Genomic DNA, 26,874 nt, shown 5'->3' with positions numbered 1-26,874 from the left:
CCCTATGTGTCATGGAGTCAGCTGAAAAGAGTATTTATAGGTGTTTTTAAATTTGAGCATTTCTGCTTAATTAATCTGTAGGTTGGGCTCCTTTCAGTCAGGAAGACTCCAAGGCAGAAGCTAAGATTTGTCAGTGATAGGTGAAGTGGGAACACCAGAGAGCGTGGCATTAAAAAATAGAATATTAACATTTGTCACCATGAATTATTTGAACTGTTGTTTATTTTGGAAATGTTTTCTGGTGATTGGGTCTTTCTTTTTTTCTTTTTCTTTTTCTGATGGGTCTTTAAGTGACCAAAGACTAGAAAAAGGCATCATTAGTAAAACCAAATACAATAATTAAATTGTTATAACCTTCAAGACCCTCTGGATAGGCTTCCAGGTTTTGACTGCTGGTTCCATCCCTTTTCTCAGTTTCTTCATCTGGAAAATGGGGGTAATTCTCTTAAGATCAGCAGTGCTTGAAGTATCCGGAACTTAGTAAGCACTTCACGTATGTTACCTATTCTTTTGGTATATTTCTCAGCTGACTCCTAGATTCGGTTGCTGGAGGGCATGGGACAGCTTTCCTGCTTTCCAGGGCAGAGAATTCAGTACTATCATATGTCTACAGGTGTATAGATATGTTATGTTACTTGTATTTTTTTGTTATGTGCTGTTTTATGTGGTCAATAGTTGGCGTAGGAACATAAAACACTTTATCCATGACAATAATGAGAAAGAAGGAAAAAAACGTAATTTTATTCTTAGATTTACAGAATTTTTCCTCTCTTCTGACTTGACTTCTCCCATCCTTTAATACAAAGTGGTGATGGTTAGGAACCAGACACATGTTTTCATTAGCTTATTATCAGGAAATAATGGCCTGTGTGTGAGACACTGCATTGTGTACCTGCTCTATTCACCTTCAAGGTACAAACCCTTCTGTGATCCCCTTGACCTGCTCTGACTCTCAGGCCCTTCCTGACCTTGTGTGTCGTTCCAGTCAGTCCCCTGGGATGCTCCCTCTAGCAGGCCCCACATGTATCTGTTGAATGAAAGGACAAAGGCTATCGCCGTGCCGTTCCCATTGGAGCCAGTCCTTCCAGACCTCTAACTCAGTGGTTAGAGATCTAGCAGTGGCACTGTTGTCATTTCTCTCTATGAGTTTCTTGAGTGTCTGGATTTCTTCTTTGCCTTGCCTGTACCTTCTTGCCCTGACTGGATTCCCTGTAAGAGAGTTTGGGCTTCTAAGCTTGGTGGTCCCATTGTGGCCGTAGTTGAGGAGAGCCAGTTATCAGTGTCTTGTCCTGTTTATGAGGTTAGTTTCAAAGGTGGCTGGCGGAATGCCTTAAGTGTTGGTTTCCTACCGTTCTTTGTTTTTGTTTTTGTTTTGGTATGAGTGCTAGCAGCAAGAACGGCAGTCTAGAATTTTTTCTTCTAATCCATTCAGACTTTGCTGAGATGAGAAGGCTCCTAACACCTCTGGTTAGATTGGAGACACTGACATTTTTGCTGAATACAAGCAGCTGTTACCTGATACAGAACCGTTTTGGTCTGGTTTGGGGTGGCTAGGCTTAGTGCTTTTCTGGCCTTGTTTGTTCATCTAGCAGACACTTATCATGGGCCTGACCCAGTTAGACCCCTGGGATACAGCGATTATAAGTAAGAAAGTCTCTGCCTTTAAAAATCTCATGTCTTACTCCCTTAAGTCTGATGGTATAGGTAACGGAAACTGGTAGAAAGAAATGTACTATTGTACATTGAATATCTGAATTCTTTATTATCTCAGGTACTGTGTTACGTAATCACATCTTGCTCCAGTCAGTGAATCATTGACTGGTATTTGGAAGTCTTTTTGTCATAGAGATTTATTTTTAGTTTAATCTACTTCCACTGTCAACATAAAAAATAATACCTAACATGAGTTGAGTATCATTGGCATTGTTTCAGCACTTTATGTGTTACTAATACTCACATTCATATACTTAAAGTGTGAAGTGTTATGCCCTGACTTTATAGATGAGGAAACTGAGGCACAGAGTCATTAGAAAAATTACCCAAGGCTGAAGGAATGGGCCAGTGGTATGATTTGAATCCAGGAGGCCCTGAGCTTCAAAGCCCATGCTCTTGGCTGCTAGGTCACTGTGTGAGTTTTTGCAGTCTAAACAGTATTGTGGTGGTAAAGTTCCTGGGTCTGAGGGAGATACTTTTGTGTTTTGTTTTGAATTAGAAAAATTTGTTTCATGAATTTTAAAAAAATGGTCATATCCACTAGTATTTTTGAAATTTTTGTTTAAAAATTTTTTTATGGAGGCATAATTGACATATAACATTATTTTACTTTCAGGTGTGCAACATAACAGTAAGTCTAGTTACCATCTGTCACCATACGTAGTTACAAAGCTTTTTTTTTGGCTTATGATGAGAACTTTAAAGATTTTTTTCTCAGTAACTTTCAAATTTGCGGTATAGTATTATTCACTGGTCGCATGCTATACATTACATCCCCAGGACTTCTGTACTTATTTTATAACTGGAAGTTTGTACCTTTTGACCAACTTCACCCATTTTCCCCGCCACTCTCCAACCCTCTTGGCTCCCCAGCAATCACTGGTCTGTTCTCTGCATCTGTGAGCTTGGCATTTGTTTTTAAATCATTTCATTTATTTATTTATTTATTTAGAGTATGATCGGCGGGGGGGGGGGGGGGGGGGGGGGCGGGCAGAGGGAGAGAGAGAGAATCTTTGGCAGAGTCCATGCTAGCATGGGGCTCGATCCCATGACCTTAGATCATGACCTGAGCTGAAACCAAGGGTTGGAGACTCAACTGACTGAGCCATCCAGGAGGCCTTGTTTTTGTTCTTGTTTCTGAAATTCTATATCTGAGAGCAACCACAGGTATTCATCTTTCTGTTTGACTTATCTCACGGAGCATAATGCCCTAAGGGTCCATCCATGTTGTTGCAAATAGATTGCGTTTTTTTAATGGCTGCATAGCATTTCATTATATGTATATGTACATATATGTTTATATGCATGTACACATATATATGCACACACGTACATACCACATCGTTGTCCCTTCATCTTTCAGTGTACACTTAGGTTGTTTATGTATCTTGGCTGTTGTAATACTGCTATGAACAGGGGGTACAGATAGTTTTTTGAATCAGTGTTTTTAGTTTCTTCAGTTAAATACCCCAAAGTGGAATTGTTAGATCAATTTTTAATTTTTTGAGGACCCTCCATACTGTTTTCCAGAGTAGCCACACCAGTTTGCCTTCCCACCAACAGTGCATGGTTGTTAATTTTTGTCTTTTTGGTAGTAGCCATTCTAACAGGTGTGAGGTGTATATCCACTAGTACTTAAGGAACAGCTAGACTGTACTTAGCTCTGCAGACATTTACGGAGCATGTACTGTGGGCCAGGCACTGGTCTAGGGGTTGCAGATGTCACGTTGAACAAAAACAAAACCCCTGCCCTCATGGAGCTTGCAGTCTAATGGAGGCATTTAGATGGTAAATACGAAGTAGAATAGATTATATGTTCTTTAGTCTGTTAGAAAGGCCTCAGTGCTGTATGGTGGCAGACCAGAGGAAGATTCAGGTGATGGGAGCTGGAGTTTTAATTTAACAAGTTGAAGTAGGTGGGTTTGAGAAGACCTAGAAAGCAGTGAGAGATTTGGAATAGTTAGTGCAAGGGCCCTGAGGCACTGCCAAGGGGGTGGGGTAGCAAAATTATAGGATTTGGCTCCCGCCTTTGAGAGCCTGGTGGTGGTGGGGAGATAAGGCTGGTACTACCCTGAGATAACATTCAAGTGCTGAAATGTAGGAACTGAGAGGAGGGAGGCGGAACAGTGCATCTTAGAGGAGTCTATTACTGGCTTAGGGCTGGGAGGGCTGCTTAGATGCCTGCATTAGCGGAGGTGTGAATGGGACCTCCTCTAGATCCTTACTGGAGTGACAGTTTTTAAGCAGATGCTTCAGCTGGGAGTCCAGAGCTCCTGATGAAGTGTGGCTGTAGAGATTGGGTTGGGTATGTCAAGGTCATTTGACAGTTGCCCAGTTCCAGGTTATGGAGCTTGGAGTACGTCTGAATCACAGCTAGGGAGCGGGTGTTAGGCTCTTGATACGGGATGCTGGGTCCATACCAAGTGGGTGGAAAGTCGTGACTGATATTGCAGAAAATCGGTTTTGTGGAGACAAAAGGGGTGGACTGGAGGCAGCAGTCTTAAACAGAGTGAAGAGCGCCATCTGTGCTGGTCATGGAGGCCTGGGGTACTGATGGTGTGGGCTGCTTTGCTGGCAGAAAGGATGGAGAAGAAAGCACAGGTCTGTACCGTAGTTCTGTTGAGTGAGTAGGTCTTTATGGCTGGAGGTTAAGGAAAGAGAGCAGTATAAGGTGACCCTAAGGTTTGTCCATAGGTCAAGGAGTGCAGTGGTATCCTTGACAGAAGGAGACCAGTTAGAACAGAAACCACTTGGCAGGGGCCCCGGATGTTGCTAAGTCAGTGTTGATCATTACTGTTTTGGGGGAAGACAAAATGCGTATGTGCTAGAGGCATTTGTGCTGTGGGGCACCTGCCATGTGCTGGCCATAGCCTGGTGCTGGGCTCCCTAAAGGAGGAAGAGTCTTGCTCTTGGGAAAGATAGGCATTCCCTGAGCAACCACATCAATGATTGAGGAGGAGTTGGGTCCAGCGGTGGGGATTTGGGCCCCACGGTGATAAGCTTGTGTCAACATTGTGAGTGAATTGGTGTAGGGAGTCTGGGCCCAGGAGGACTGGTAGTGACAAGTAGGAAGGCAGGGGGTGGAGAGGCAGTAAGTACCAAGAACAAGAAGCCGGAGAACCAGGAAGGCTCGGTATTCCTGAACCCAGCAGTGACGAGCTTCGGGAAAGAATGGTCAAGACTCTGTCTGCCAGACAAATACATGTAGTATTTAACTGGATCTACCCTTGTGTTTCTATTTCAAGTGACTTTTCTTTTTACCCTCCTGGTATATGTCATGTGGTCAGATTTTGGCCTGGTAAGTCTGGGAGAGGATTTTGGAAGTGTTTTTGAGTGTGATGTTTATGCCATTTATAAAATTGATTAGCCTTTTTATGTTGATGTCAAAATATGTCAGGTAGTCAGGTATCCATGTAGGGAATTCTGAGCTAACCAATCCCTTTTCTATATATATATATATATTTTTTTTTTTTTAATATTTTATTTATTTATTTGACAGACAGGGATCACAGTAGGCAGAGAGGCAGGCAGAGAGAGAGAGGGAAGCAGGCTCCCCCCTGAGCAGAGAGCCCGATGCGGGCCTTGATCCCAGGACCTTGAGATCATGACCGGAGCCGAAGGCTGCAGCTTAACCCACTGAGTCACCCAGACGCCCCTCCCTTTTCTATATTATCATTAAACTTTATTTTATGCGATTCAAGTTAAATGTTAAAAAAAAGGCTCTTGGAGAGAAGAGATGTCAAAGTAGTTTTGAGATTATGTTTAGGTCATGACTTTAAGCAGGGAGAAACTTTATTTACACTGTCTGAGGGATTACATGGCAATTTATGGCTTTTAGGAGTATCATTTTTTCAATAATGAATAAATATTCATTAATATACCTGCTGCTATCAATATCCATAAATATTCATTGAATACCTGCTGTGTATCAGGCACTATTTTTTATTTTTATTTCACTTTAAAAAAAAATTTTTCCAATATTTTATTTATTTATTGAGAGGGAGTGGGAAAAAGGGGAGGAGCAGAGGGAGAAGGAGAGAGAGAGAATCTCAAGCAGACTCCATGCTGAACATGGAGCCCGATGTGGAGCTGGATCTCACTACCCTGAGATCAGGACCTGAGCTGAGATCAAAAATGGAGCTTAACCAGCTAAGCCACCCATTTTTTTTAGGCACTGTTTTTAGACATTCGTTACAAGTTCATCATCCATGTGAAATTTAAGAATTATTTCTTTTGGAGATTTTTGCGTTCTTTTGAAATAACTGTTAAACCATGTTTTTTTCGTTTGTTTTTATCAATAGGGTGATTCCGAAGAGAATATGGAGGAGCATTCTCAAGAACAGAGGTAAGAAAAACAACAGGAGCAAATACCTGCATTCTCAACATTGCTGCCCACTTTGGATGCTGTCTGAAGTCTTGGTATATGTACGTTTATGTTTACATGTTTAATAGATCAGTGATATGCCTTGCTTTTTGGCGTTGGGGTGTCTGTGGTCTCTAATAATTAATATATCTTTGTTTGAAAATAAGGTTGTACAGAAAACTGTTAGAAATATCTACCCCATCCCTGAAACTCAGCTTTGCATTTTCCATGGCGTACTTATGCTGCCCCCCTTTTCATAAATACCTGTTTAGCATCAGGCATAGTGCTGGGTGCTGTGTGTAAAATAAGGACCCAAACCCGTGTTGAATGTAGTGGTGGAGTCAGACGTTACTGTAAACAAAACAAAATGGTTGTGATTACACTATTGACAATCAGATTGCCGTGGTATAGAATAATGAGGAAGATCAGGTGGGGCCCCTCTTAGCAAGTATATTTGAGCTGAAGGCTATGGAGGACTAGCCACCAGCAAGCAGCAAACGAAGGGAGAGTGCTCTGGGCAGAGGGAGTGGCAGGTGCAAAGGCCCGGAGGTGGGAGGCACTGGCAGCATTCCAGGAACTTGGAGAAGGCCAATGTAGTATGTAGGATACTAAGGTAAGGTAGGACCTTAGAAACCACAGTAAGGAGGTTGGGTTTTATTTTTTTTAAGGGTGGTATGATTTGTTAATGGATTTAAAGCAGGGGCTAGCAAATCTAAAGGTGTAAACTAGATTTTTAAGAGAATACCTTGGGACAGTTGGTTAAGAGTTTGCCTTCAGCTTCTGTCATGATTCCAGGGTCCCTCTCCGTTTGCCGCTGCCCCCTGCTCATGCTCACTCTCTGTCTCTCTCTCTCTCTCTCTCAAACAGATAAGTACAATTAAAAAAAAAAACAAAAAAACAAAAAGAACTTCGGTGGTGGAGCAGTCTCCGTCACTTGTCATACTGGGATGTCTGGTCGCCTGGAGGTACACGGAGACTGGGCACAGGGATTTCTTTCGGAGAGTCAGCTTCTAGATCTCATTATCCATATAGTCTTCTAAAACTGATCTGTCTGAGGTTACAAGCTATCCTTTTCTACCTCCTCTTTTATAATCTCTTTTCCACTTCATAGGAGAAAGACAGACTTCTTCCCCAGCCCCCATCTTATATGTGCTCCGTATTGGGCAAACAGAGGCGTGATTTGAAATACTGGCATTGGTTAGGAGAAGCGATTAACTCTGACTGGATAACAAATTCTTTTCTAACGCTGGTGGTTTTCAAACCTGTCCACAGAATTGAAGGGCACAATCAAATCAGCAATTGATAGATCATCAGCAGTTATTTTTAAATGATAGATCACTCTGCTTTTTGGGTAAACAGGGAGTTTAGAGACTGTAAGGACAGTGCTGTAACAATTCTCCTTCCATTCACACCCATTTATGTGAACAAGCTTTTTCAGGGCTTACATTTAAAAAAAAGTAGACAAGAAAAATAATAGTCATATGAATCAAGGATGGAGGTAAGATACTTTCATCCATTTCTTTAAGGAATGCATTTTCAGTAAATTTGTTTCCTTATGTCTAATCACCTGTCAAGACTTACAAATTTGTTGGTTTGATTGGTTGTTTACTAACGAAAATTATACTGGTAACTCAGAAGAAAAAAATATTTAACACTTAAACCCAGTAAGTCACAGGAAATTTTTTTTCTTAAGACTTTATTTTTATTTATTTGACAGACAGAAATCACAAGCAGGCAGAGAGGCAGGCAGAGAGAGGAAGGGAAGCAGACTTCCTGCTGAGCAGAGAGCCCGATGTGGGGCTCGATCTCAGGACCCTGGAATCATGACCTGAGCTGAAGGCAGAGGCTTTAATCCACTGAGCCACCCAGGCGCCCCAGCACAGGAAATATTTTTAAAAGCCCAACATTTCAGGTGAAACACATAGTTTTGTTTCAGAAGCCTTTCAACATAATGATGTACATGTTAGGTTAAAATTTTTGGAGGGAGGGGCTCCTGGGTGTCTCAGTTGGTTAAGTGTCTGCCTTCAGTTCAGGTCATGATCCCAGGTTCTGGGTTGGAGTCCCGCATCAGGCTCCCTACTTAGTGGGGAGCCTGCCGTCTCCCCTGCTTGTGCTTGCTCATTCACTCGCTATGTCTCTGACAAATAAATAAATAAAATATTAAAAAAAAAAATCCTTGGAGGGAATATCCAGCCATACAAGAATGCCTATTGGTGTGTTTAAAAATATGGACGATGATAGGACAGCTGGCTGGCCCAGTTGATACAGCAGGTGACTCTTGATCTTGGGGTCATAATTTGGAGCCCCATGCTGGGTATAGAGATTACTTAAAAAAAAAAAAGAATGATGGTAGATTTCATTGAATATGAAATATATACATATGAATATATATATGAAATATATATATGGAATATATATATATTTCATATATATATTTTTAAAATATTTATTTATTTGACAGAGAGAGAGATCATAAGTAGGTAGAGAGGCAGGCAGAGAGAGAGGGGGAAGCAGGCTCCCAGCTGAGCAGAGAGCCTGATGCGGGACTCCATCCCAGGATTCTGAGATCATGACCTGAGCTGAAGGCAGAGGCTCAATCCACGGAGCCACCCAGGCACCCCATCCATTGCATATATTTTTAAAAGTGATGGTGAGTTTTATTTAGAAAACTGTTATTTATAATATGGCAGAAATGACATTCTATGCAGCCATTTAAATTCATAATATAAAATTTTAAATGTGGGATAAATATATGAGGCAGAATTCAGAGTTTGCCATTGTCTTCTGTTTGAGTGTAGGGGAGGGAGCAAGGAGAGGTGAGGATTGCTGGTGGTGGTTCAGACGAGGCTGGTGGGAGTTGGGAAGTTCTGAGATGGATTTTGGGGGTGGAACAGATTCATCAGTTGCTGAATCAGTGGTAGAGCAGGAGGGGAAGAGAAGTAGTCACAGAGGTCTTCTAGAATTTGGCTTGAGCATCTGGAGGGGATGACACCTGAGATGGGAAAGGAAGTAGGGGAGGGAATCAGGAACTTTGGTTGCCTCATAGGAATGTCAAACTTGATTTGACACGTTCCTGAGGAAGTGGTACTGTGAGCCCCAAGCTAGGAAGCTCTGGGCAGCCTCCAGGGGTGGGCGTATCCAGCCTGTAGGCAGCCTGGTGTGCGCCTTAGCTTTTGTTCTCTTCTGTAGATTGCTGTGCTCTCTTCTTTCTCATCAGCACAACTGGTTACTTTCCTCCGTTTTCTGTCAGACTTGAAGGTATCAGTAGATGTTATCCCCGTGGGTCTTTTTACCTAGTGTCAGAGTGCTGGGGAAGGTGTGTGGGGTGGGAGAATGGCAGTTACTCAGCACAGTGGCTTTCAAACTTTCTGACAGTGACTCACGGTAAGGGATATATTTTACATCATGTGCACCTAGCTGCCCATACACATATATCTGGATGTATGAACTGAGTACCTGTACTACCTGAGTCATACTCTTTTTTCTTTTTTTTTTAAAGATTTTATTTATTTATTTGACAGACAGAGATCACAAGTAGGTAGAGAGGCAAGCATGGAGGGGTGGGGGAAATAGGCTCCCTTCTGAGCAGAGAGGCTGATGCGGGGCTCGATCCCAGGACCCTGAGATCATACCTGAGTTGAAAGCAGAGGCTTTAACCCACTGAGCCACCCAGGGGCCCCTGTCATACTCTTTTCTATTTCATTTTTTTATTGTGATGAAATATATATAACAGGTCCCATTTAAACCATTTTTAAACGTCAGGTCTGTGGCATCGAGCTGATCCACATAGCTGTGCAACCACTCACTACCATCCATCCACAGACTTTTTCGAATTAATTTTATTGCATGTAAAAAGAAATGCTGGTTACCTCTACAGGAATGATTTTAAAATTTCTTAATCATGAATCCCATTTTGATCAGCCCTGATTTATATGTTTCAATCTCTCAATATTAACTATTTTGTAGTATTTTGCTCTTACATTATTGCTAGTTGCTTTCCTTTTAACTTGCCTTCCAAACCTCTTCCTCTTTGTTTCTTCTGGCTTTTTTTCCCTACCGCCCTCCCACCTTGGGATTTGTTCCTCATGTGTAAAGACTAGATCACGACAGGGGTTGGATGGTACTCTTAGAGAATTTTCTTTGTGTCTGTTTCCTGAAGATGTAGGTTCTGGAGCTCTTTCCAGGAATTCTCACTGTAAGTGTAATGTCCTGTGATAGGTAAATGAATCACCTAAGTACTTAGTATTCATTTACCTTTACTGCACTGTTGAGAAATTTTTTAAATGAAAATTTTAATACCTCCAAAGCTCATATAATGTCTTGCTGTAGTTAAAGTAGAACTTCTGTTTTAGAATGTATTTAGTTTTACAGAGAAGCTGTGAAGATGGAACAGAGAGTTCTCATAGAGCCCTCATGCACTTTACCCAACTGCTAACATCTTCCATTACGGTGGCACATTTGTTAGAACTAAGAAGTCAACACTGGTACGTTACCATCAACTAAACTCCGCACTATTTGAACTTCACTTATTTTTCCCTGATGTCATTTTTTTGTCCAGGATCCCATCCAGGATGCCGCATTACTTTTAGTTGTCATGTCTCCTTAAGACCTCTTGGTTGTGACAGTTTGTAATATTTTCCTTGTTTTTGAAACCTTGCCTGTTTTGAGGAGTACCGCCTCAGGTCTTTTGTAAAAGGTCCCTCTCTTTGGGGTTGCCTGATGTTCTTTCTTTCTCCTGGTTAGATTGGGGGTATGTGTTTTAGGGAAGAAGACCACACCTATAAATGGAATTGTCATCACGTATCAAGGATTTCTCCTGTCAACATGGCTTATCGCTTTGATATTAACCTTAATCACCTGGCTTTTTCATCTCTTCTCATGCTACACTCTTTGGAGGCAAGTCATCGAATGGAGTTAAACTCCACCTACAGAAATTATTTGGAGTTCTTCCCTCATTTATTCATTCAGTCATTTATTTATATCAGTATGGACATACTTATTTTATTTATTTTACGCTTTGGATTATAATCTGATATTAGATTTGCCTTGCTAGCTTAATGTCCTGCCTAAATCTTATTGTGAAGTTATTACTGCCTCTTTACACATGGTTTTAAACATTTTTGTGATTTTTGGTTTTAATTATTACCCCACATACTAACTCTCTATTGATAAATAAGACTCGAAGTCAGTAGAGGCAATGCTCGGGAATTCTGCACCACAAATGCCTCGTCTCGAGAGGCACCATCTAGAGGACCACACTGCAACTCCATACAGCTGTGGCCATAAAAGAGAGTTTCAAGATGTCCCAAGAAAAGTGTAGGTGGCACTGACATCTATCCCTGGTGAGAATCTGAATCTGAAGAGGGCTCTGTGTCTGAGTCGGCAGCCTGCCCAGGGTGGGGCCCAAAGCAGACCACCATTACTCTTGGGGTGAACGGTTCTGGAGTTGCCACCCTATGATCTCAAACACACTTAGGGAAAGCTTTCAGGGAAATTGGCCTCAGTGAAGATTTTGTTTGTATTAACTTGAGTGAATGCTATGTAATTGCATTTGGTTGAAAGCCAGGAAAGCAATATCTGAAAGACTTTCTCCCCTCTTGCCTCTGAATCGACGTTTTTCTCCTGGGTGTTCTCAAATACCAGCAGTAATCTGTTCCTTCGCTGAAAGTGAGAGATTGCATTTGGGATTCAGCAATGAGAGCCAGTGAGAGCGGACTTCAGCTCTTGCGGGAATCGAATGCTCTCTGGGAAGCTCGTCTGGCTCTCTGGACATAGCTCCCATAAGCCTTGCTGGCGTACATTAGAATGTGAACAGTGTGAGCAATGGCGAGGCGAACACTATAGTGTATCCACATTTAAAATGGTGATATGAAAGTCGTAAATACCGACTGGTCAAGTACAGTGTGGGACTTGTCATTGTGTTGTATTTTTTTTTTTAAAGATTTTATTTATTTATTTGATAGAGAGAGATCACAAGTAGACGGAGAGGCAGGCAGAGAGAGAGAGGGAAGCAGGCTCCCTGCCGAACAGAGAGCCCGATGCGGGGCTCGATGCCAGGACCCCGAGATCATGACCTGAGCCGAAGGCAGTGGCTTAACCCACTGAGCCACCCAGGCGCCCCGTGTTGTATTTTTTTGATGTGATTTTATATGATCAGTTAACAGCAGCAAACTGTGTTCTTCTGAATCCGTTTTTACATCAGTTAAAGGCTGAGCCTAAGAGTCAGGACATGAAGAACGTCTTGTTAACCTTTCAGCAACATACTGAAAGATATAATTGCAGACAAAAATGACTTAATCGCTAGGGAAACTTCCTTTTGGCAGCGAAGGGGATTTCAGAGCCACCACAGGGAATGGAACTGCTTTTCACTTTTCTTTGTTCTCCTTTAGAAGTTGAAAGCTGTTTTTTCAGTATAACCCCCCAGTTCCTTACCTGTTGACAGGATCCTAGCTTTTTAATCTGAGCATTCCTCCCCAGGGTTCCACTGTGGACATTCTTCTCTTCCCATCTGTCGTTTTCTCTGAGGTGATCTCACCTGTTCTCTTGGGGCTTTACCTAAATAGAAAGAACTTGAACTTGGATTGTACCTTCTAGCCAGGGGTCTTACCTGTCCGGCTGCCCACAGAGAGCTCCTTTTAGCTTTCAGGTGCTGCTAACTTACTGAGCTCCCAGGCTCAGTTCCTTCTCAGCCCTCCCCCGCATTGTGCACTGTACATTCATTTGTGTAAGCCTGAAACCAGGATGCCCCTTGACTCCTTCCCACTCCCCACCCTAGTGTATGACCAGGTGGTGGCTGGATCTCCACATGGTCTGCTACCTCTATTTTATAGCTACCCAAACCTGTTTTCCACCTTCCCACCTGAGTAATGTATCTCAGTGATACTTCCTTTCCTGTCCTTACACATGCCCTTTGTGACCAAGTGTAGACGTTGGAACATAGCACAGAAGGCCTTCTGTGATCTCGGCCATGCTCACTTCTTCAGCCTTCCTGCCCCTGCTTCTCCCTCCCCTCTTTCACATGGACTCCTGCTCTCTCTCCTCTCTTCTCTTCTCTTCTCTTCTCTGGCTAAGCCCCTTACCTGACCAACTCCATATAGTACCGGCACTTGTAACACAGGCCTATCTTTGTTTAAAATCACCTGTCTTGGCATTGTCCTGAGTCTTGATCCACTAATTCCTTAGCACCCAACCTAGTACTTAACATCTAGGTGAAGAACTGCTGAATGAAGGGAGGCAAGCTCCTGATACAAATTTAAGTCTTTTTTTTTTTTATTTTTAAAGATTTTATTTATTTATTTGACAGAGAGAGATCACAAGTAGACAGAGAGGCAGGCAGAGAGAGAGAGAGAGAGAGGGAAGCAGGCTCCCTGCTGAGCAGAGAGCCCCATGCGGGACTCGATCCCAGGACCCTGAGATCATGACCTGAGCCGAAGGCAGCCGCTTAACCCACAGAGCCACCCAGGCGCCCCAGATTTAAGTCTTTTTAATTGATAACTTATATTGTTTCACACGTTCTTTGTATCCAAGCTCACAAACCATATTTGCCATCAGAATCAAAGCAGTGGTATTAATATTAGAGGTTGTGGTTTTTAAATTAGGTCATTGCCGTTGGTGTGTTTTTAAAGAAAATGGGTTATTAGCTCTATTGGTGCGTGCCCCGTGGTACTTTCTATAGAGTCATGTGGGCCCTGGGAAGGATGCAGAATGAATGCATTCAGTCATGGGCTGCACGACCCTCACAGTCTAAAGTAAATTTTTATTGATTATAAGACAGCTGCTAATATAGATATTCTTAGAATTTAAACTTTTCAACAGGGTTCTTGGTATATATTAAAATTGTTTTCAAGTCACAAAATACATTTTTTTGGTTTTTTTTATTTGTTTGTTTTTAGGTTTTGAAATTTTCAGCAAAGCTTTTGAGACTTATTTATATAATTGTTTAGACCTCAATTAGAATTAATTAGAAAAAATAGTATAGTAGGATCAGTATCCTAATTCTGATTTTATTAAAATTATTACTTCTAGATTTATTTTTCTACAGACTTTGGAGTGATTAAGCTTGTGCTAATTTATATCTTTATATTGAAAAAGATATTTGGGGGCGCCTGGGTGGCTCAGTGGGTTAAGCCGCTGCCTTTGGCTCAGGTCATGATCTCAGGGTCCTGGGATCGAGTCCCGCATCGGGCTCTCTGCTCAGCAGGGAGCCTGCTTCCTCCTCTCTCTCTCTCTCTGCCTCTCTGCCCGCTTGTGATTTCTCTCTGTCAAATAAATAAATAAAATCTTTAAAAAAAGAAAAAGATATTTGAACCAATTTTAATAATTCCAGGTATATTTTAAAGGGTTATTCTAGATTAAAACTAAGCAAAACATTTCATTAATGTTCATGATCCTGAAACCATAAAGTAGAATCAAAATCTCAAGAGCTTGGGTATGGTCCCTAAATGTGGCATAACTTGTGCCAGAAACGTCCCTAAACATGGTGTAACTTGTGCCAGAAACTTGATGTTCATTACCTTAGACTAGGAATTGCCTTTAGGCGGAGTGTCTTAATCCAACACTCAAAGTCTGACGCTAAGCTTGCTTCATAACTGTCTCAGCTCCTTGTCACAAATACTTCATAGTCAGGTGTCTTCTGAAGTCTGTTCAGTGGATGTGCGCATCCTGAAGTAAGAGCTAGGCAGATTCAACAGCCCAGGAAGACTTGCCCATGGAAATGACAACATGGGTATTAAAAAGTACATAAAAGATTTCTAAGGAGCTTCTTTCAGATCAGAGGGAAGGTACCACTGTGAGTGAAAGAGAGACTTGGATGTTTTGCCATTTTAAACCCAACCTCCATTTTCAAGAAAACTTACAGCTGTATAGTTAGAGATGAGCTGACACTGTGGTTGTCTTAGGTTTCTTTGATGTTGGGAGAATTGTGCTTTGGTTGCTCTTTACTCATCATGATGCGCTGATGAGAAATAAAAGTACTTTTCAGATGGATCCCAATATACTGACAGCAGTATCCATCAATACTGTGGAGGCATTCTGGATGTGCTGGGACACCAAACTTCATATTGCTTAAGAGGGTGACAGAGCTTGGGATTTCAAGGTTCAAAGGAGAAATAGAATTTCCCAAGGCAGTATTCTCTGTCTAGGAACATAAGTATTAAAATAAGAGGGTCTCCCGGGAGCTCGTTACTCTAGTTTTAAATGAATTGTCATCAGATTGTTTTGTTGTTGCAGTCTTCCACATATGAAATAAGACTCTGGAGTAATAGTGATTCCCACCCCCACTCCAGTAGGTGTAACAAAAGAATGTTGCCACTTCACAAATAATTAACTATAATAATTTAGACAGTATTTCACAGATGGTGTGCTCAGTAAAGATGCTTCTGGAACCATTGTTTTTGAATTGCTTTGCAAACTCATTTATGAATGATACGGGGGAAGTCTTGTTTATTGTGGCCTTTCCCAATGTTTTCTCCCAAGTAGTGGGGATGTAGTTTTAAAAAGTCTGCTATGAATGTGAAAATTCTTTGAAATTTAAAAAATATATATATTTTTAATTTATTGAGAATTTTAAGTCATTTTAAAATTACTCTCTGATCGCTTTTTTTTTTCCCTTCAAAAATCTTTTAGTAAAATGTATGTTTCGGGAAGATTGCTGTATTTACCTCATGGGATAATTTTCTGTGCTATACACATACATATCCCAGTTGGAGAAACAAGGTTTTAGTGCCATATATGTTTCTTCCCTCACGGCCAATTCCTGTTGTTTTTACCCAGTTTGTTGAGATATTTCAATCAGAAGACATAGCTCTGGATGGCATGTGGCTCTTGGGCTAAACCTAAACATTACCTATTAATAAACTGTGGGGACAACACCAAACTAAAAAGCTTCTGCACAGCAAAGTAAACCATGACCAAAACAAAAAGCAACCTGTGGAATGGGAGGAGATATTTGCAAATGACGTATCTGATCAAGGATTAGTATACAAAATATATACTGAACTTACACAACTCAACACCCCCCAAAATGAATAATTCACTCAGAAACGGGCAGAAGACACGAACAGACATTTCTCCAGAGAAGACATCCAGATGGTCAACAGATACATGAAAGATGCTCTATACCACTTAACCAGGGAAATACAAATCAAAACCACAATAAGATCCACCTCACACTTGTCAGAATGGCTAAAATCAAAAACACAAGCAACAACCAATGTTGGTGGGGATGTGGACAAAAAGGAACCGTTATGTACTGTTCATGGGAATATGGGAATGCAAGCTGGTACAGTTACTGTGAAAAAGAATATGAAGGCTCCTCAAAAAAATTAAAATTAGAAATACCATATGATCCAGTAATTCCGGTACTGGATATTTACCCAAGAAAATGAAAACACTTGTTTGAAAAGATATATCCACCCCTATGTTTGTTGCAGTGTTATTTCAATAGCCGGGATATGGAAGTGCTCCACTGAGAGATGAATGAATAAAAAGGAGGTTTTATATCCATATCTATAAAATGGAAGATTATTTAGCCATAAAAAAGAATGAAATCTTCCCATATGTGACAACATGGCAGGACCTAGAAGGTATTATCCTAAGTGAAATAATTCATATAGAGAATGATGAATACCATATGAGTTCTCTAATATGTGGACTCTAAAACACAAAACAAATGAATAAGGAGAAAACCATACTTTTCATTACAGAGAACAAAAACGGGTGGTTGCTAGAGAGGAGCGGGTGGGGGATGGGTAGAAGAGGTGAATGGGATTCAGAGGTAAAAACTTCTAGTTATAAAATAAGTCACAGAGATGAAAAGTATAGCACAGGGAATATGGTCAGTAATATTGTCATCCTGTTGTTTGGTGACAGAGGGGACTATACTTATTGTGGTGAGCACTGAGTAACATATAGAATGGTGGAGTCACTATGTTGTATGCCTGAAACTAATACAGCATATGTCAACTATACTTCAGTAATTCTTTCAAACTTCAGAAAAACTTCACCCCCCCACCCCAAAACTAAATTTTTCCTTAGGAAAGATGATTTGCCACCTGTGAAATGTTCAGAGATAGCCACTGCTGCATTTGAAGGTAGTTCCCGGAGAACAGCTTCAGTAAAAACCAAACGTTGTGTGTGGCTCTCATGCTGAACATTGTGCAGATGTACATAGTAAATAATTCATGTTGATGTAACGCCTTGTACATCGTTAACTTTTTGGGTTGTACTACCTTGTGGCTGTTGGTTCCTTTAGCTGCTACTAAATTACTGGTAACAGGTGAAGTCCAGTTTGAATAACAATCCATCGTTCCAATGAACAGTTACGGCAGATGTATGTAGCATGAAGCTTTGGTGAGGTAATTCCTCTGGGATCAAGACTGATATCTCGCTCAAAACCAAGTCTCACTAATCCAGTTAATCCTTAAAACCTGGATTTAAGTGGTTGCCCTTGTGTTATACTTGGTAGTTCACAAAATATTTTTACATGAATTGTCCTTAGTTAACTAGGAATTCCCATTTTATAGAAAAGGAAACAGATTGAAAAAAGCAAATCAGTTTAAGATTACAGAGCTACAAAGTGGCAGAAAAGCACATAATCTGAGGTGTCCTCTCTCAAGAAATACTTGTTTTTCTTCATCTAAAGTGATATAGGGGGTGCCTAGGTGGTTCAGTCAGTTAAGCCTCTGTTTTCAGCTCCCTCTGCCCCTCCCCCCTTGGTGGGGGGAGACCTGCTTGTCCCTCTCCCTCTGCCCCTTCCCTACCCTCGCCCTCCCTTGTGTGCTCTCCCAAATAAATAATAAATACAATCTTAAAAAAAAAAATAACTGATGCAGGTTGGAACATGACTTTCCCAATTAGTCTGCTCTCTATATAAGGAGACCAAACCTAGGATTGATATGTGGAAGCAACTGAATTTTTTTTTTTAAAGTAACTGAATTCCCTGGTATTATATGGTTCCTAGCAAACCTCTGAGAAAAATGAGTCTGCCTCTTAGAAGGGAGACCCAGAATTGAGACTCGAGTACAATAACACTTTACTGTGTGTTAGAGAGTTTCTTTCATTTTCTATCTTCTTTTTTAAAGAATTATTAGAGAGAGAGAGAGAGAGATTTGCATCGCACATGCACACAACGCACAGAAGCAGGGGGAAGGGGAGAGGGAGAATCTCAAGCAGACACCCTACTGAGCTTGGAGCCCTAAGCTGGGCTTGATCCCCTGACGCTGAGATCATGACCTCCGGCGAAATCGAGAGCCTGGAGGCTTACCTGTGGGGGCCATTGAGGTGCCCCACCATTTTCTGTCCTGTTCTAAGTGCTGCTTATCCCCTGACATTCAGCGGCATGGCTTTTGAAATCATTGGAAAATACAAATCTGGAATTTTAGAATTACTCTGTGGAACACATACCACTGTAATGTGCGCGGAAACGTCTTTAGCCCTCTGGATGGGCATGTTATCCTGTTTGCATTGCTTTGTGATTAGATATTTTTGGCTTCAAGTAGCAGAAAACCCTGACTCAACCAGCTCAAACAATGAAGAAAGTGTTTTGTCACCTAACAAGAAGCCTGGAGGCTGGGTGGGTCTAGACTGGTTTACTAAGCAGGTGAGCGTCAGCACCAGGCAGCCGTGTTCTTCCAACTCCCTGTTCTGTGGCTAGCTCACGGTGCTGCCCGGCTCCCTTCAAGGTTGCTGAGGCTCAAGCCTCATAGCCTCAAGTCCTCCCCTGGAATCACCAAAGGCAGGTTCAAAGAACCTTCATCCTGTGCCTCTTTCTCAGGAGCGCCCCTCAGCTGACCTCCCCTTCCATCTCACAGGTCAAAAAATGGTCCATGCTCACCTTGAACTATGCCTTGAACTACTCACCCTGGTCCGCAGGGTTTACACAGTCACCAGGGAGTGGTGCTTACTGACCCTGCTGAGGCTGTCCCTGTGTGGGAAAAGGGGGTGGATGGTGGGAAGGCTGCTGGAGGTGCCTGCTGGCTCCAGCCTGGGGCTTGTTGTCAGGGAGGAGTGACAGGTCTCGGGCAGTGTTTCTCAAAGAGGAGTTCTGGACCAGCAGAATCAGCTCAGCCTGAGAACCTGTTAGACCAGTTCCCAGAGCCTACCCCGGGGCCTACTGAATCAGAAGCTCCAGGGGAGGGGCCTGTGATCTGTTTTAACAAGCCCTCCAGATGATAACACTGTGTGCTCAAGTTTGGGAATCCTTGGTCCAGTGTAAGGCATCTGAGGAAGAACATTCCAAAATCCACTTTGGCTCAAGATTAAATAATGAACAGCAGAAACGGTCTTGTTGGTAAAACAGTGGGGTGGAAGTTTGGAGACAGAGGTTACTTTTTTTTTTTTTCTCCTCTCCAGCCTGGCTTACTGTTACTGGCCCAGTATTTGAGCAAACCTAGAATACATATTCTTTTCAGATGGTATCAAGTTTCAGCCAGTTGATCCAATTTTTCTAAAAGAGCTGGTATCATGGGTATGGGGCTAGAAGGTGGGGTTCCACTCATCGAGGTCTGCCATGCTCTGGCACACCTAGTAAACAGGTGGGCGAGGCCATTGCAGGTCAGCTCTTAGGAGAGAACGGAGGAACTTTCTCAGGGATAATTCATTCATTATAAGGGAAGTGAGTCTGGCAGAAAACCTTGGCCCTGTAACAAAAAGTCTCAGTTATTGGATGGGAGTGGCCACTCACAGTACAGGCTGGTGTGTGTACTCAGATCTGCCTCCTGGCCCTGCTCCCTCTGGGCACGTGGCTGTGTGTGTGAGACAGTGAGAGTGTGTGAGCCTGTAGGGGGGATGTTGGGGCATGAGGAAGGATATTATTTAAGTAAAAACTGAAAGAACTGTGCTGAGAATTCTGTGAGAAACGGGAGTGGGAGGAAGCAGAACCGGTACCGCCTACAGGGAAGGGAACTTCCCCACTGCTGGTCACGGACACTTGGACAGGAGCAAGGTGGTGCCCCAGGGACATGGTGGGAGCTGAAGGGAAGGAATGAAGTCTGGACGAGGGCCTAGGATAGCGTCTCTTGTCCTTTAAGAGAGATTCCCCAACCAAACCACAGACTGGGGTTTCCCTGCAGCCCTTTCATGTTGCCATGGGAGGATTTGCCGGCTGAGGCGCAGATGGAGGAAGGCAAGAGAAGGAAACCCAAGTTCAGGTGCAGTGTATTCCTTTTCCTGGGGCTGCCATAACAAAGTACCACAAACTGGGTGGCTTAAAACAGCAGAGGCTTGTTCTCTCCCAGCTCTGGAGGCCAGGAGTGTGAAAGTAAGGTGTTGGCAGGGCTGCGTTCCCTCTGAAACCTGTAGGGGAATTTTCCTTGCCTCTGCTTCTGCTGGTTTACTGGTAGGCTTCGGTGTTCCTTGTCTTGCTGCTTACATACATCATTCTGGTCTCTGCCTTTGTCTTCACACAACATCCTCCCCGTGTCTCTCCATGTCCTCTCGTGGCCATCTGTTTAGAGGGACAGCAATTGTCTTAAAGGAGGGGCTCCCTCTTCTCCGCAGTGGCCTGATCTTAACAAATTATGTCTGCAAGGCCCTATTTTCAAATAAGGTCACGTTCTGAAGTACGGTGGGGTTGTCCACTTGTAACATACACTCATTTGTGGGCCCGTGTAAGGGTCTCCTCGTCTCCTTTTTCTGCTCTTCCTCAAGTCTGGGGTTCCTGAGAAATAACTGGTGTTGGGCTGGTGCTCTAATTGATTGGCGGTGACTTTTGGTTTCCTGGAGCTGCCCTTCCGGACCGTGGGGGCTTGAGATTGCCAGAACTCCAGGGGCAGCGGCAGGCCCCATGTGTTTTCTGACCCAGCTCATTGAACCTGGCCTTTTGGTCCAGTGGACTTTATTTCTGAGTCATTTGTTTTGCACATCTGCAAGAGCCTATCCAGGGGAATTCTGTATGCTATTTACGCAGTCATGAGTGTCAGGAACAAGTATCTTCTCTAATGGATTTTTTTTTTTTTTTTTTTTTTTTTTGCCTTGTGGGGAGTAAGTGGGGAAGATTGATGAGCATTTCAGTATGTACTGAAGCTTCACGGGCAAAGCCTTGAAATCAAGCTGTACTCCTTTGATGAGAATCCAGAAACGTGTGGTTTCTGAGACCCCTGGCAGGCTGTGCACGCTGTGCTGCGTCTGTGTGTGGCCTTGCCTGCGACCTGTTTCCTCATCGGTTTCAGCTCAGCACAGAGGAGTGCCTGCGGGTTGCTTCACAAGCCTAAGCAGATTCCCCGGAGCCGTTTAAGGGTTTGGTGGGGGAATCCTTTTGCTGTTTCCTGGAAGCCCGTGCCTGAAGATGAGTCTCTTTCTGCTTCCATGTATTTTAATGGCAGGCGGCTGGGTGTCTCACAGTGTAACCCTGAGGAGTAGCTGTGTCATCGTGAACTTAGACACTTCTGTCATTCACTTTCAGGTGGATGAATGGCACATCCAAATTGCCTGTGAGTTTGGCTTTCATGTAACTTAATTAGCAGATTTGTGTTTTGGGAAAGTCTGATCTGTGATCTTGAAATTGGTTACGGTTGGTGTAATTCATGGGTAATTGGGCGCCTTCACAGTGACTCCTCCCATCATTAGAGGGCTGGGGTGGTTTGTGGTGGCACTGGGAGAAAGGGAGAAAGCTCTGGCTCCCGGTGCCTTAATCTTTTAATCCATTTAACCTGGGTTTTCAGTGCCGGCTTCGTTTTAATTTGAAAGTATGCTAAGGTAGTTGGGAAGGGGTTTCATTTACGCACCACATTTAGACCATAATTAAGGGAGGAAGGTTATCCCCAATTGCCTACATTTCTTAAAGTTACCGTGGATTCAATAAGGGTCCCTTAAAGTTACACTTCTCTTTGTTGGAAACCAAAATTCTAGTTTAAAAAAAGAAATGAGGCTAAAAGCAAACAAAACAAGCATAGCAAAACCAAACCCCAGTTCAGAGATGTTACGTGGGTATGATCCTCATGAGTTCCGTAGTGTATCCGTGGCACGTAGACTAGAGTTTATGGGCACACAGATACCAAGTAACACACATCAGTTTCTTGCTGAGTTCAAGGTCTGTCACTTGAACATGCATTCTTTACAATGTCTTTTTATTCCTGCTTTTGAATTGGGGATAAAAGGGAAAAGTGGAGAAGGAGAGAGATGCTCCAGGAGACCTGAGCACCTGTGATAGTGACTAATAAAAGAGAAGGGGGAGTAGGTAGGAAGTAAGTGCATCAGGAAACTGGTTAAGAAAAGGAGAGTCTGGATTGCGGGCGCTTTTTGTTTACACCCTTCGTTAGGGATTTTGATCAGATAGATGGTGATTATTGTGTTAATCTTATGAAATTAAGTCACCAGTGTTTTGTGTTGTTTTCTCAGTGGTCCATGTCATTTTTCTGTCCTCTGTAATCATTCAGGTGATTGGTAAAAATCACTTTTACTCCTCTAAATCTGTTTAGGGACAACTTTATAAATATTTTTTTCCATTAGTCATTTTATTCCAATCTGTATGGTTTGTGTATTTGTTTTCTTAATATAATTTTTTTTGGGGTGCCTGTGTGGCTCAGTCCGTTGAGTGAGGTCAGGTCATGATCCCATGAGTTATCAGATCATGATCCCAGGGTCTTGGGATGGAGCCCTGCATTGGGCTCCTTGCTCTGTGGGGAGGCCATTTCTCCCTATGCCTCACTTTATCTCATGAATAAATAAATAAATAAATAAATAATAAAAATCTTTCAAAGAAAAGTAATGCTTTTTTAAAAGTTTCTTTAAGTAGGGGCACGTGGCTCTGCCTTCAGCTCAGGTCATGATCTCGGGTCCTGGGATCAAGCCCCGCATCGGGCTCTCTGCTCATCAGGGAGCCTGTTTCCTCCTCTCTCTCTGCCTGCCTCTCTGACTACTTGTGATCTCTGTCAAATAAATAAATAAAATCTTAAAAAAAAAAAAAAGTTTCTTTAAGTGATATCTGCACTCACTATGGGGCTCAAACTCACAACTCCAAATCAAGAGTCATGTGCTTTACCAAGTGGGCCAGTCAGGTGCCCCCAAATCTCACCTTTTTTTCCCTCTAACCCAATCAGTTCAGTACCTTTTTTTTTTTTTTTTAAAAGATTTCTTTTGGTCTTCTGAGTAAAGACTTTTAATACCAAAAAATTGTTTAAGCTATTATAATATTAATTTTCTATACCAGTATAACTTTTGGAGTATTTTTTCTTGTAATGGCTAGTTTTGGATATATTTGGCAGAACTCAATAGATGGTATTTCTACCATAAAGTAGAAACCTGATTAAGAGACTTTAGCATACTTATTATAGCAAATAAATGAGAAATAGCTAGCTTTTAATTTTTATGGAAATCGGAATCCTAAAATTTTCATAGACGTTGAAGCCCTGGAAAGTTAAGTCTGTTCTGTCCTTCAGGGAGGGATGCTAGGAGGGACAGGCTGACTTGAGCATTTTGCTTTATGCCACTGAACATGGGTTGTCAGACTGGCCTGCTGCCCTTGGGGTGACATCCTCCCAGAGAAGGTGTCTTACCCACATTTGTACCAAAGCACCATATGGGCCAGTCCTGAACTTAATTCTGCCTACTCCAGTTTTATTATACTAAGCATGTGTTTCTTTTGGAGCCTGAACAGTTCATTTAGAAATTAAATTAAAATGTTAATTATTAAAACTAAGTATGCTTTCACATACTGGGTTTTCTATGCAGACTAACATACTATACTTTATAGTTTAAAGCACATGGCCATGTGTTCTCATTTGCTCTAAGCTTGTAGATCGTATCTCATCTGGAAGAGGGGGATAATGAAACCAAGATTCTGGGTGTAGAAACATTTATTAACATTTAACATTTCTGTTTTTTTTTAAAGTAAGTTCTAGCTCATTCGTAGGAACCTCTCAAGAGAAAATAGCCTTATTTCAATTTTACCCTGACTTTTGAGACTCATGCCTCTCAAGGTTTTAGTTCTCACCACAAATGAAAGGTGCTGGGGCTGAGACCGGAGTCCAGGGATCAAGCCACCAGACTTTGAATTTCTCACACTCATGGGTGTGATGTTAGTTGAAGTGATTAGAAAATTCTCACTTACTCTCATTTCTTCCTTTAGTTTCCCTCTATTCTGAGATGAGTAGAAAGAAAAGCAAGATAGAATAGTATCATCTAATTACATATACTGAAATGTTAATTCTTATAAACTGGGGAAAAGGCAGAATGGAGTTATGGAAACTTTGACCTAAAAAAAGAACTTTGACCTAAAAAAGAACATTTTTTTTTTTTTTTTTTTAGAGATTTTTTTTATGTGAGGGATAGTGCAGGTGCCAGCCAGGCAGGATGTGGGGGCAGGGAGGGAGAGAGAGAATCCTCAACCAGACTCCAAACTCCCAGGTGAGCATGGAGCCCTGACATGGGGCTGGATCTCACAACCCTGAGATTACAACCTGAGCTGAAATCAAGAGTTGGACACTTAACCTACTGAGCCACCCTGGTGCCCCTAAAGAAGAAGATTTTTTTCATAAAAGTATTTAAGTTAGCTCAAGGGGGCTGATCAAAACATCCATGATGATGGTAACCTGTAATTAACATGCTGGTTTGATTGTAGATAATTCTTAATAGTTAAAAGCCTAGGACTAAAATATTTTTCTTTTGAGTTCACCCTGGATTAAAAATAGAGGGACCTTGTTGAAAATTTGAATTTTTTACTCACCCCTGTCCAAATCATTACATTTTCCAAATTAATGATGCTTCAATTGGAGAGATCTTCAATGACCATTTTGAATTTATATTAAATAATAAATATGCACAAAATTTTGTTTAAATCATTGTCTGAGTCTCAAGGTTATGCATAAAATATCTCAAGCTTGCCAAATTAGACTGGGGAAAATGAATGTTATGCTGTAATTACTGATTAAAAGGCAATATGCTCATAATAGGAAACTGGAATTGCATGGTTACTAGAAAGCCCCCAGAAGCATATTGGTTAACTAGTAGCTTAAAAACACAGGCTCTAGTCTCAAGGAATGTATAGTTTGAAGAGAAAGAACACATTATTTTGGTGGCACATGAAGTAATGTATGTTTATGAGCAAAGTTTTTAGTTTAGTTCTTTTTACTTGTCTTTTTTGGGGCTTTATACCTATAATGTTGGGTGAGGGCTGGGGGCAAGGTGGAAAAGAGCCAAAGAGAAAATGGGATGAGGATAGGTGAGTGGAAGAGTGGTAGATGGGAGATGAGCAGCAGGCAGAGGTAAGGAGGAGATGGCTGGACTGGAGTCCCTGTCTTCCCCCTACCCTCACTTCACAGGAAGCTAAAGAAATGAGCCAAGGTCAGGAACCTGAAGTGTTCACGTGGGCAGAGCTGTGAAATACTATGCTGAGACACAGGCGGATATGGTAATATTTACCTGAGGTCGTGTATTTTTTCCAACCTCTAGGTAGGAAGTCACTCAGATGGTGTGCAAAATGATGTGCTTGGGGCCAGACCACCTTGATCTGAATTGGACATCCTACTTCTCCGCTGGCTGCCTTTGGCAAGTTGCCAACATGCCCTGTGCCTTAGTTTCCCTTCTTTAAAATGTGGATATTCTTAGGAGTACCCGGTGGCAGAGTTAAAAATAATTTAACTGGGGCGCCTGGGTGGCTCAGTGGGTTAAAGCCTCTGCCTTCAGCTCGGGTCATGATCTCGGGGTCCTGGGATCGAGCCCCGCATGGGCTGTCTGCTCAGTGGGGAGCCTGCTTCCTCCTCTCTCTCTGCCTGCCTCTCTGCCTACTTGTGATCTGTCAGATAAATAAATAAAATCTTAAAAAAAATAATAATTTAACTTCATTTAAGAGTTAAATAAAGATACGTAAGGCATTTAGGACAGATCGGGGCACAGAGCCGCGCTACACAGCTGGAGGTGGGGCTGAGATGGCCCTCACCTGGTGGGCAGCAGGTCTGCTGGAACATCAGTGCATGGCTCTGGCCCACACCCTTTGCTGGCTTCCAGGAGAGACCGCTCTTTTCAGGAATTGTTGCATTTGAAAAGCTGGAACTAGCGTGGGGAAGGCCCCTGGGCTCAGGGTGTGACCCCTTCTCTGTAGTAGCTAGCTTCCCAGCTGCGTGATCTTGAGCCTCTGTTCTCTTATCTGTAAAACTGAGCACCCACCTCACAAGGTTGTGAGGGTTCTTTAAAGGATTTACATATACGTTGGCAGCACCTATCAAAGTGTGTGTGTGCTTTAAAGATATTATGCTTTCAAGAGTTTCTTGAGGAGACAGTAGGATATGTTTACAAATATGTAAATGTATATTTACATGGGGAAAAACGTATTTTCCCCTATTTATAAAAAACATATAAAAATATATTTTCCCCTATATATAAAAAACTTATTTTCCCATATTTATATAATCAGCCTACTTTATGTTGGGAAAGAAGTGCAAACAATTTATACTGAGGGCATCCATGTAGATAACGTTATAATAAAGTATTGGAGAAAGATGTTCATGACACTGAATTTTTGACAGAAAAATATGGACATATTACTGGGGTGATCATTTTGCTGCGTGTACAAATATTGAATCGTTATATGGTACACCCGAAACTGATGCTATTTGTCAGTTTTATCTCAAAAAAAAATCTTGTAATGAAATCTTGTCATGGCCCCTCTGACAGTTCCGTCTCCAGCCTCCAGAACGTCTGCTAACGATATAGCCCTTCCTAGGGTTCCCTTGTCCAGACCCATAGTCACTCTTGTCCGAGAAGACCACTTCCCACTCTTCAGGTGACACTACCCGAAGCAAGGGTGACGAAAGGTACTAATGTTGACCGAGCCTGGGCCAGGTTCTGTGATAGAGTTCCCCACA

At 42.1% G+C, this 26,874-nt stretch overlaps 1 protein-coding gene across 9 annotated transcripts in view; it reads left to right on the top strand.

Moving 5' to 3' along the window:
* Positions 1-26,874, top strand: part of TMEM131L (transmembrane 131 like) — a 159,352-nt gene that overhangs the window by 3,177 nt on the left and 129,301 nt on the right. For 8 of the 9 annotated variants that reach the window (XM_032332746.1, XM_032332747.1, XM_032332745.1 and 5 more), the window contains exon 3: positions 6,015-6,058. In XM_032332746.1, coding sequence (XP_032188637.1) covers positions 6,015-6,058 — 44 coding nt within the window. Of the gene's footprint in view, positions 1-6,014; positions 6,059-6,099; positions 6,139-26,874 lie in introns of those variants that run through there. The other variant, XM_032332750.1, reaches the window with a different exon arrangement.

Source organism: Mustela erminea, chromosome 2 (genome assembly GCF_009829155.1).
Source record: "Mustela erminea isolate mMusErm1 chromosome 2, mMusErm1.Pri, whole genome shotgun sequence".
Classification (NCBI taxonomy): Eukaryota; Metazoa; Chordata; class Mammalia; order Carnivora; family Mustelidae; genus Mustela; species Mustela erminea.
This window is presented reverse-complemented; position numbering and strand designations above follow the sequence as displayed.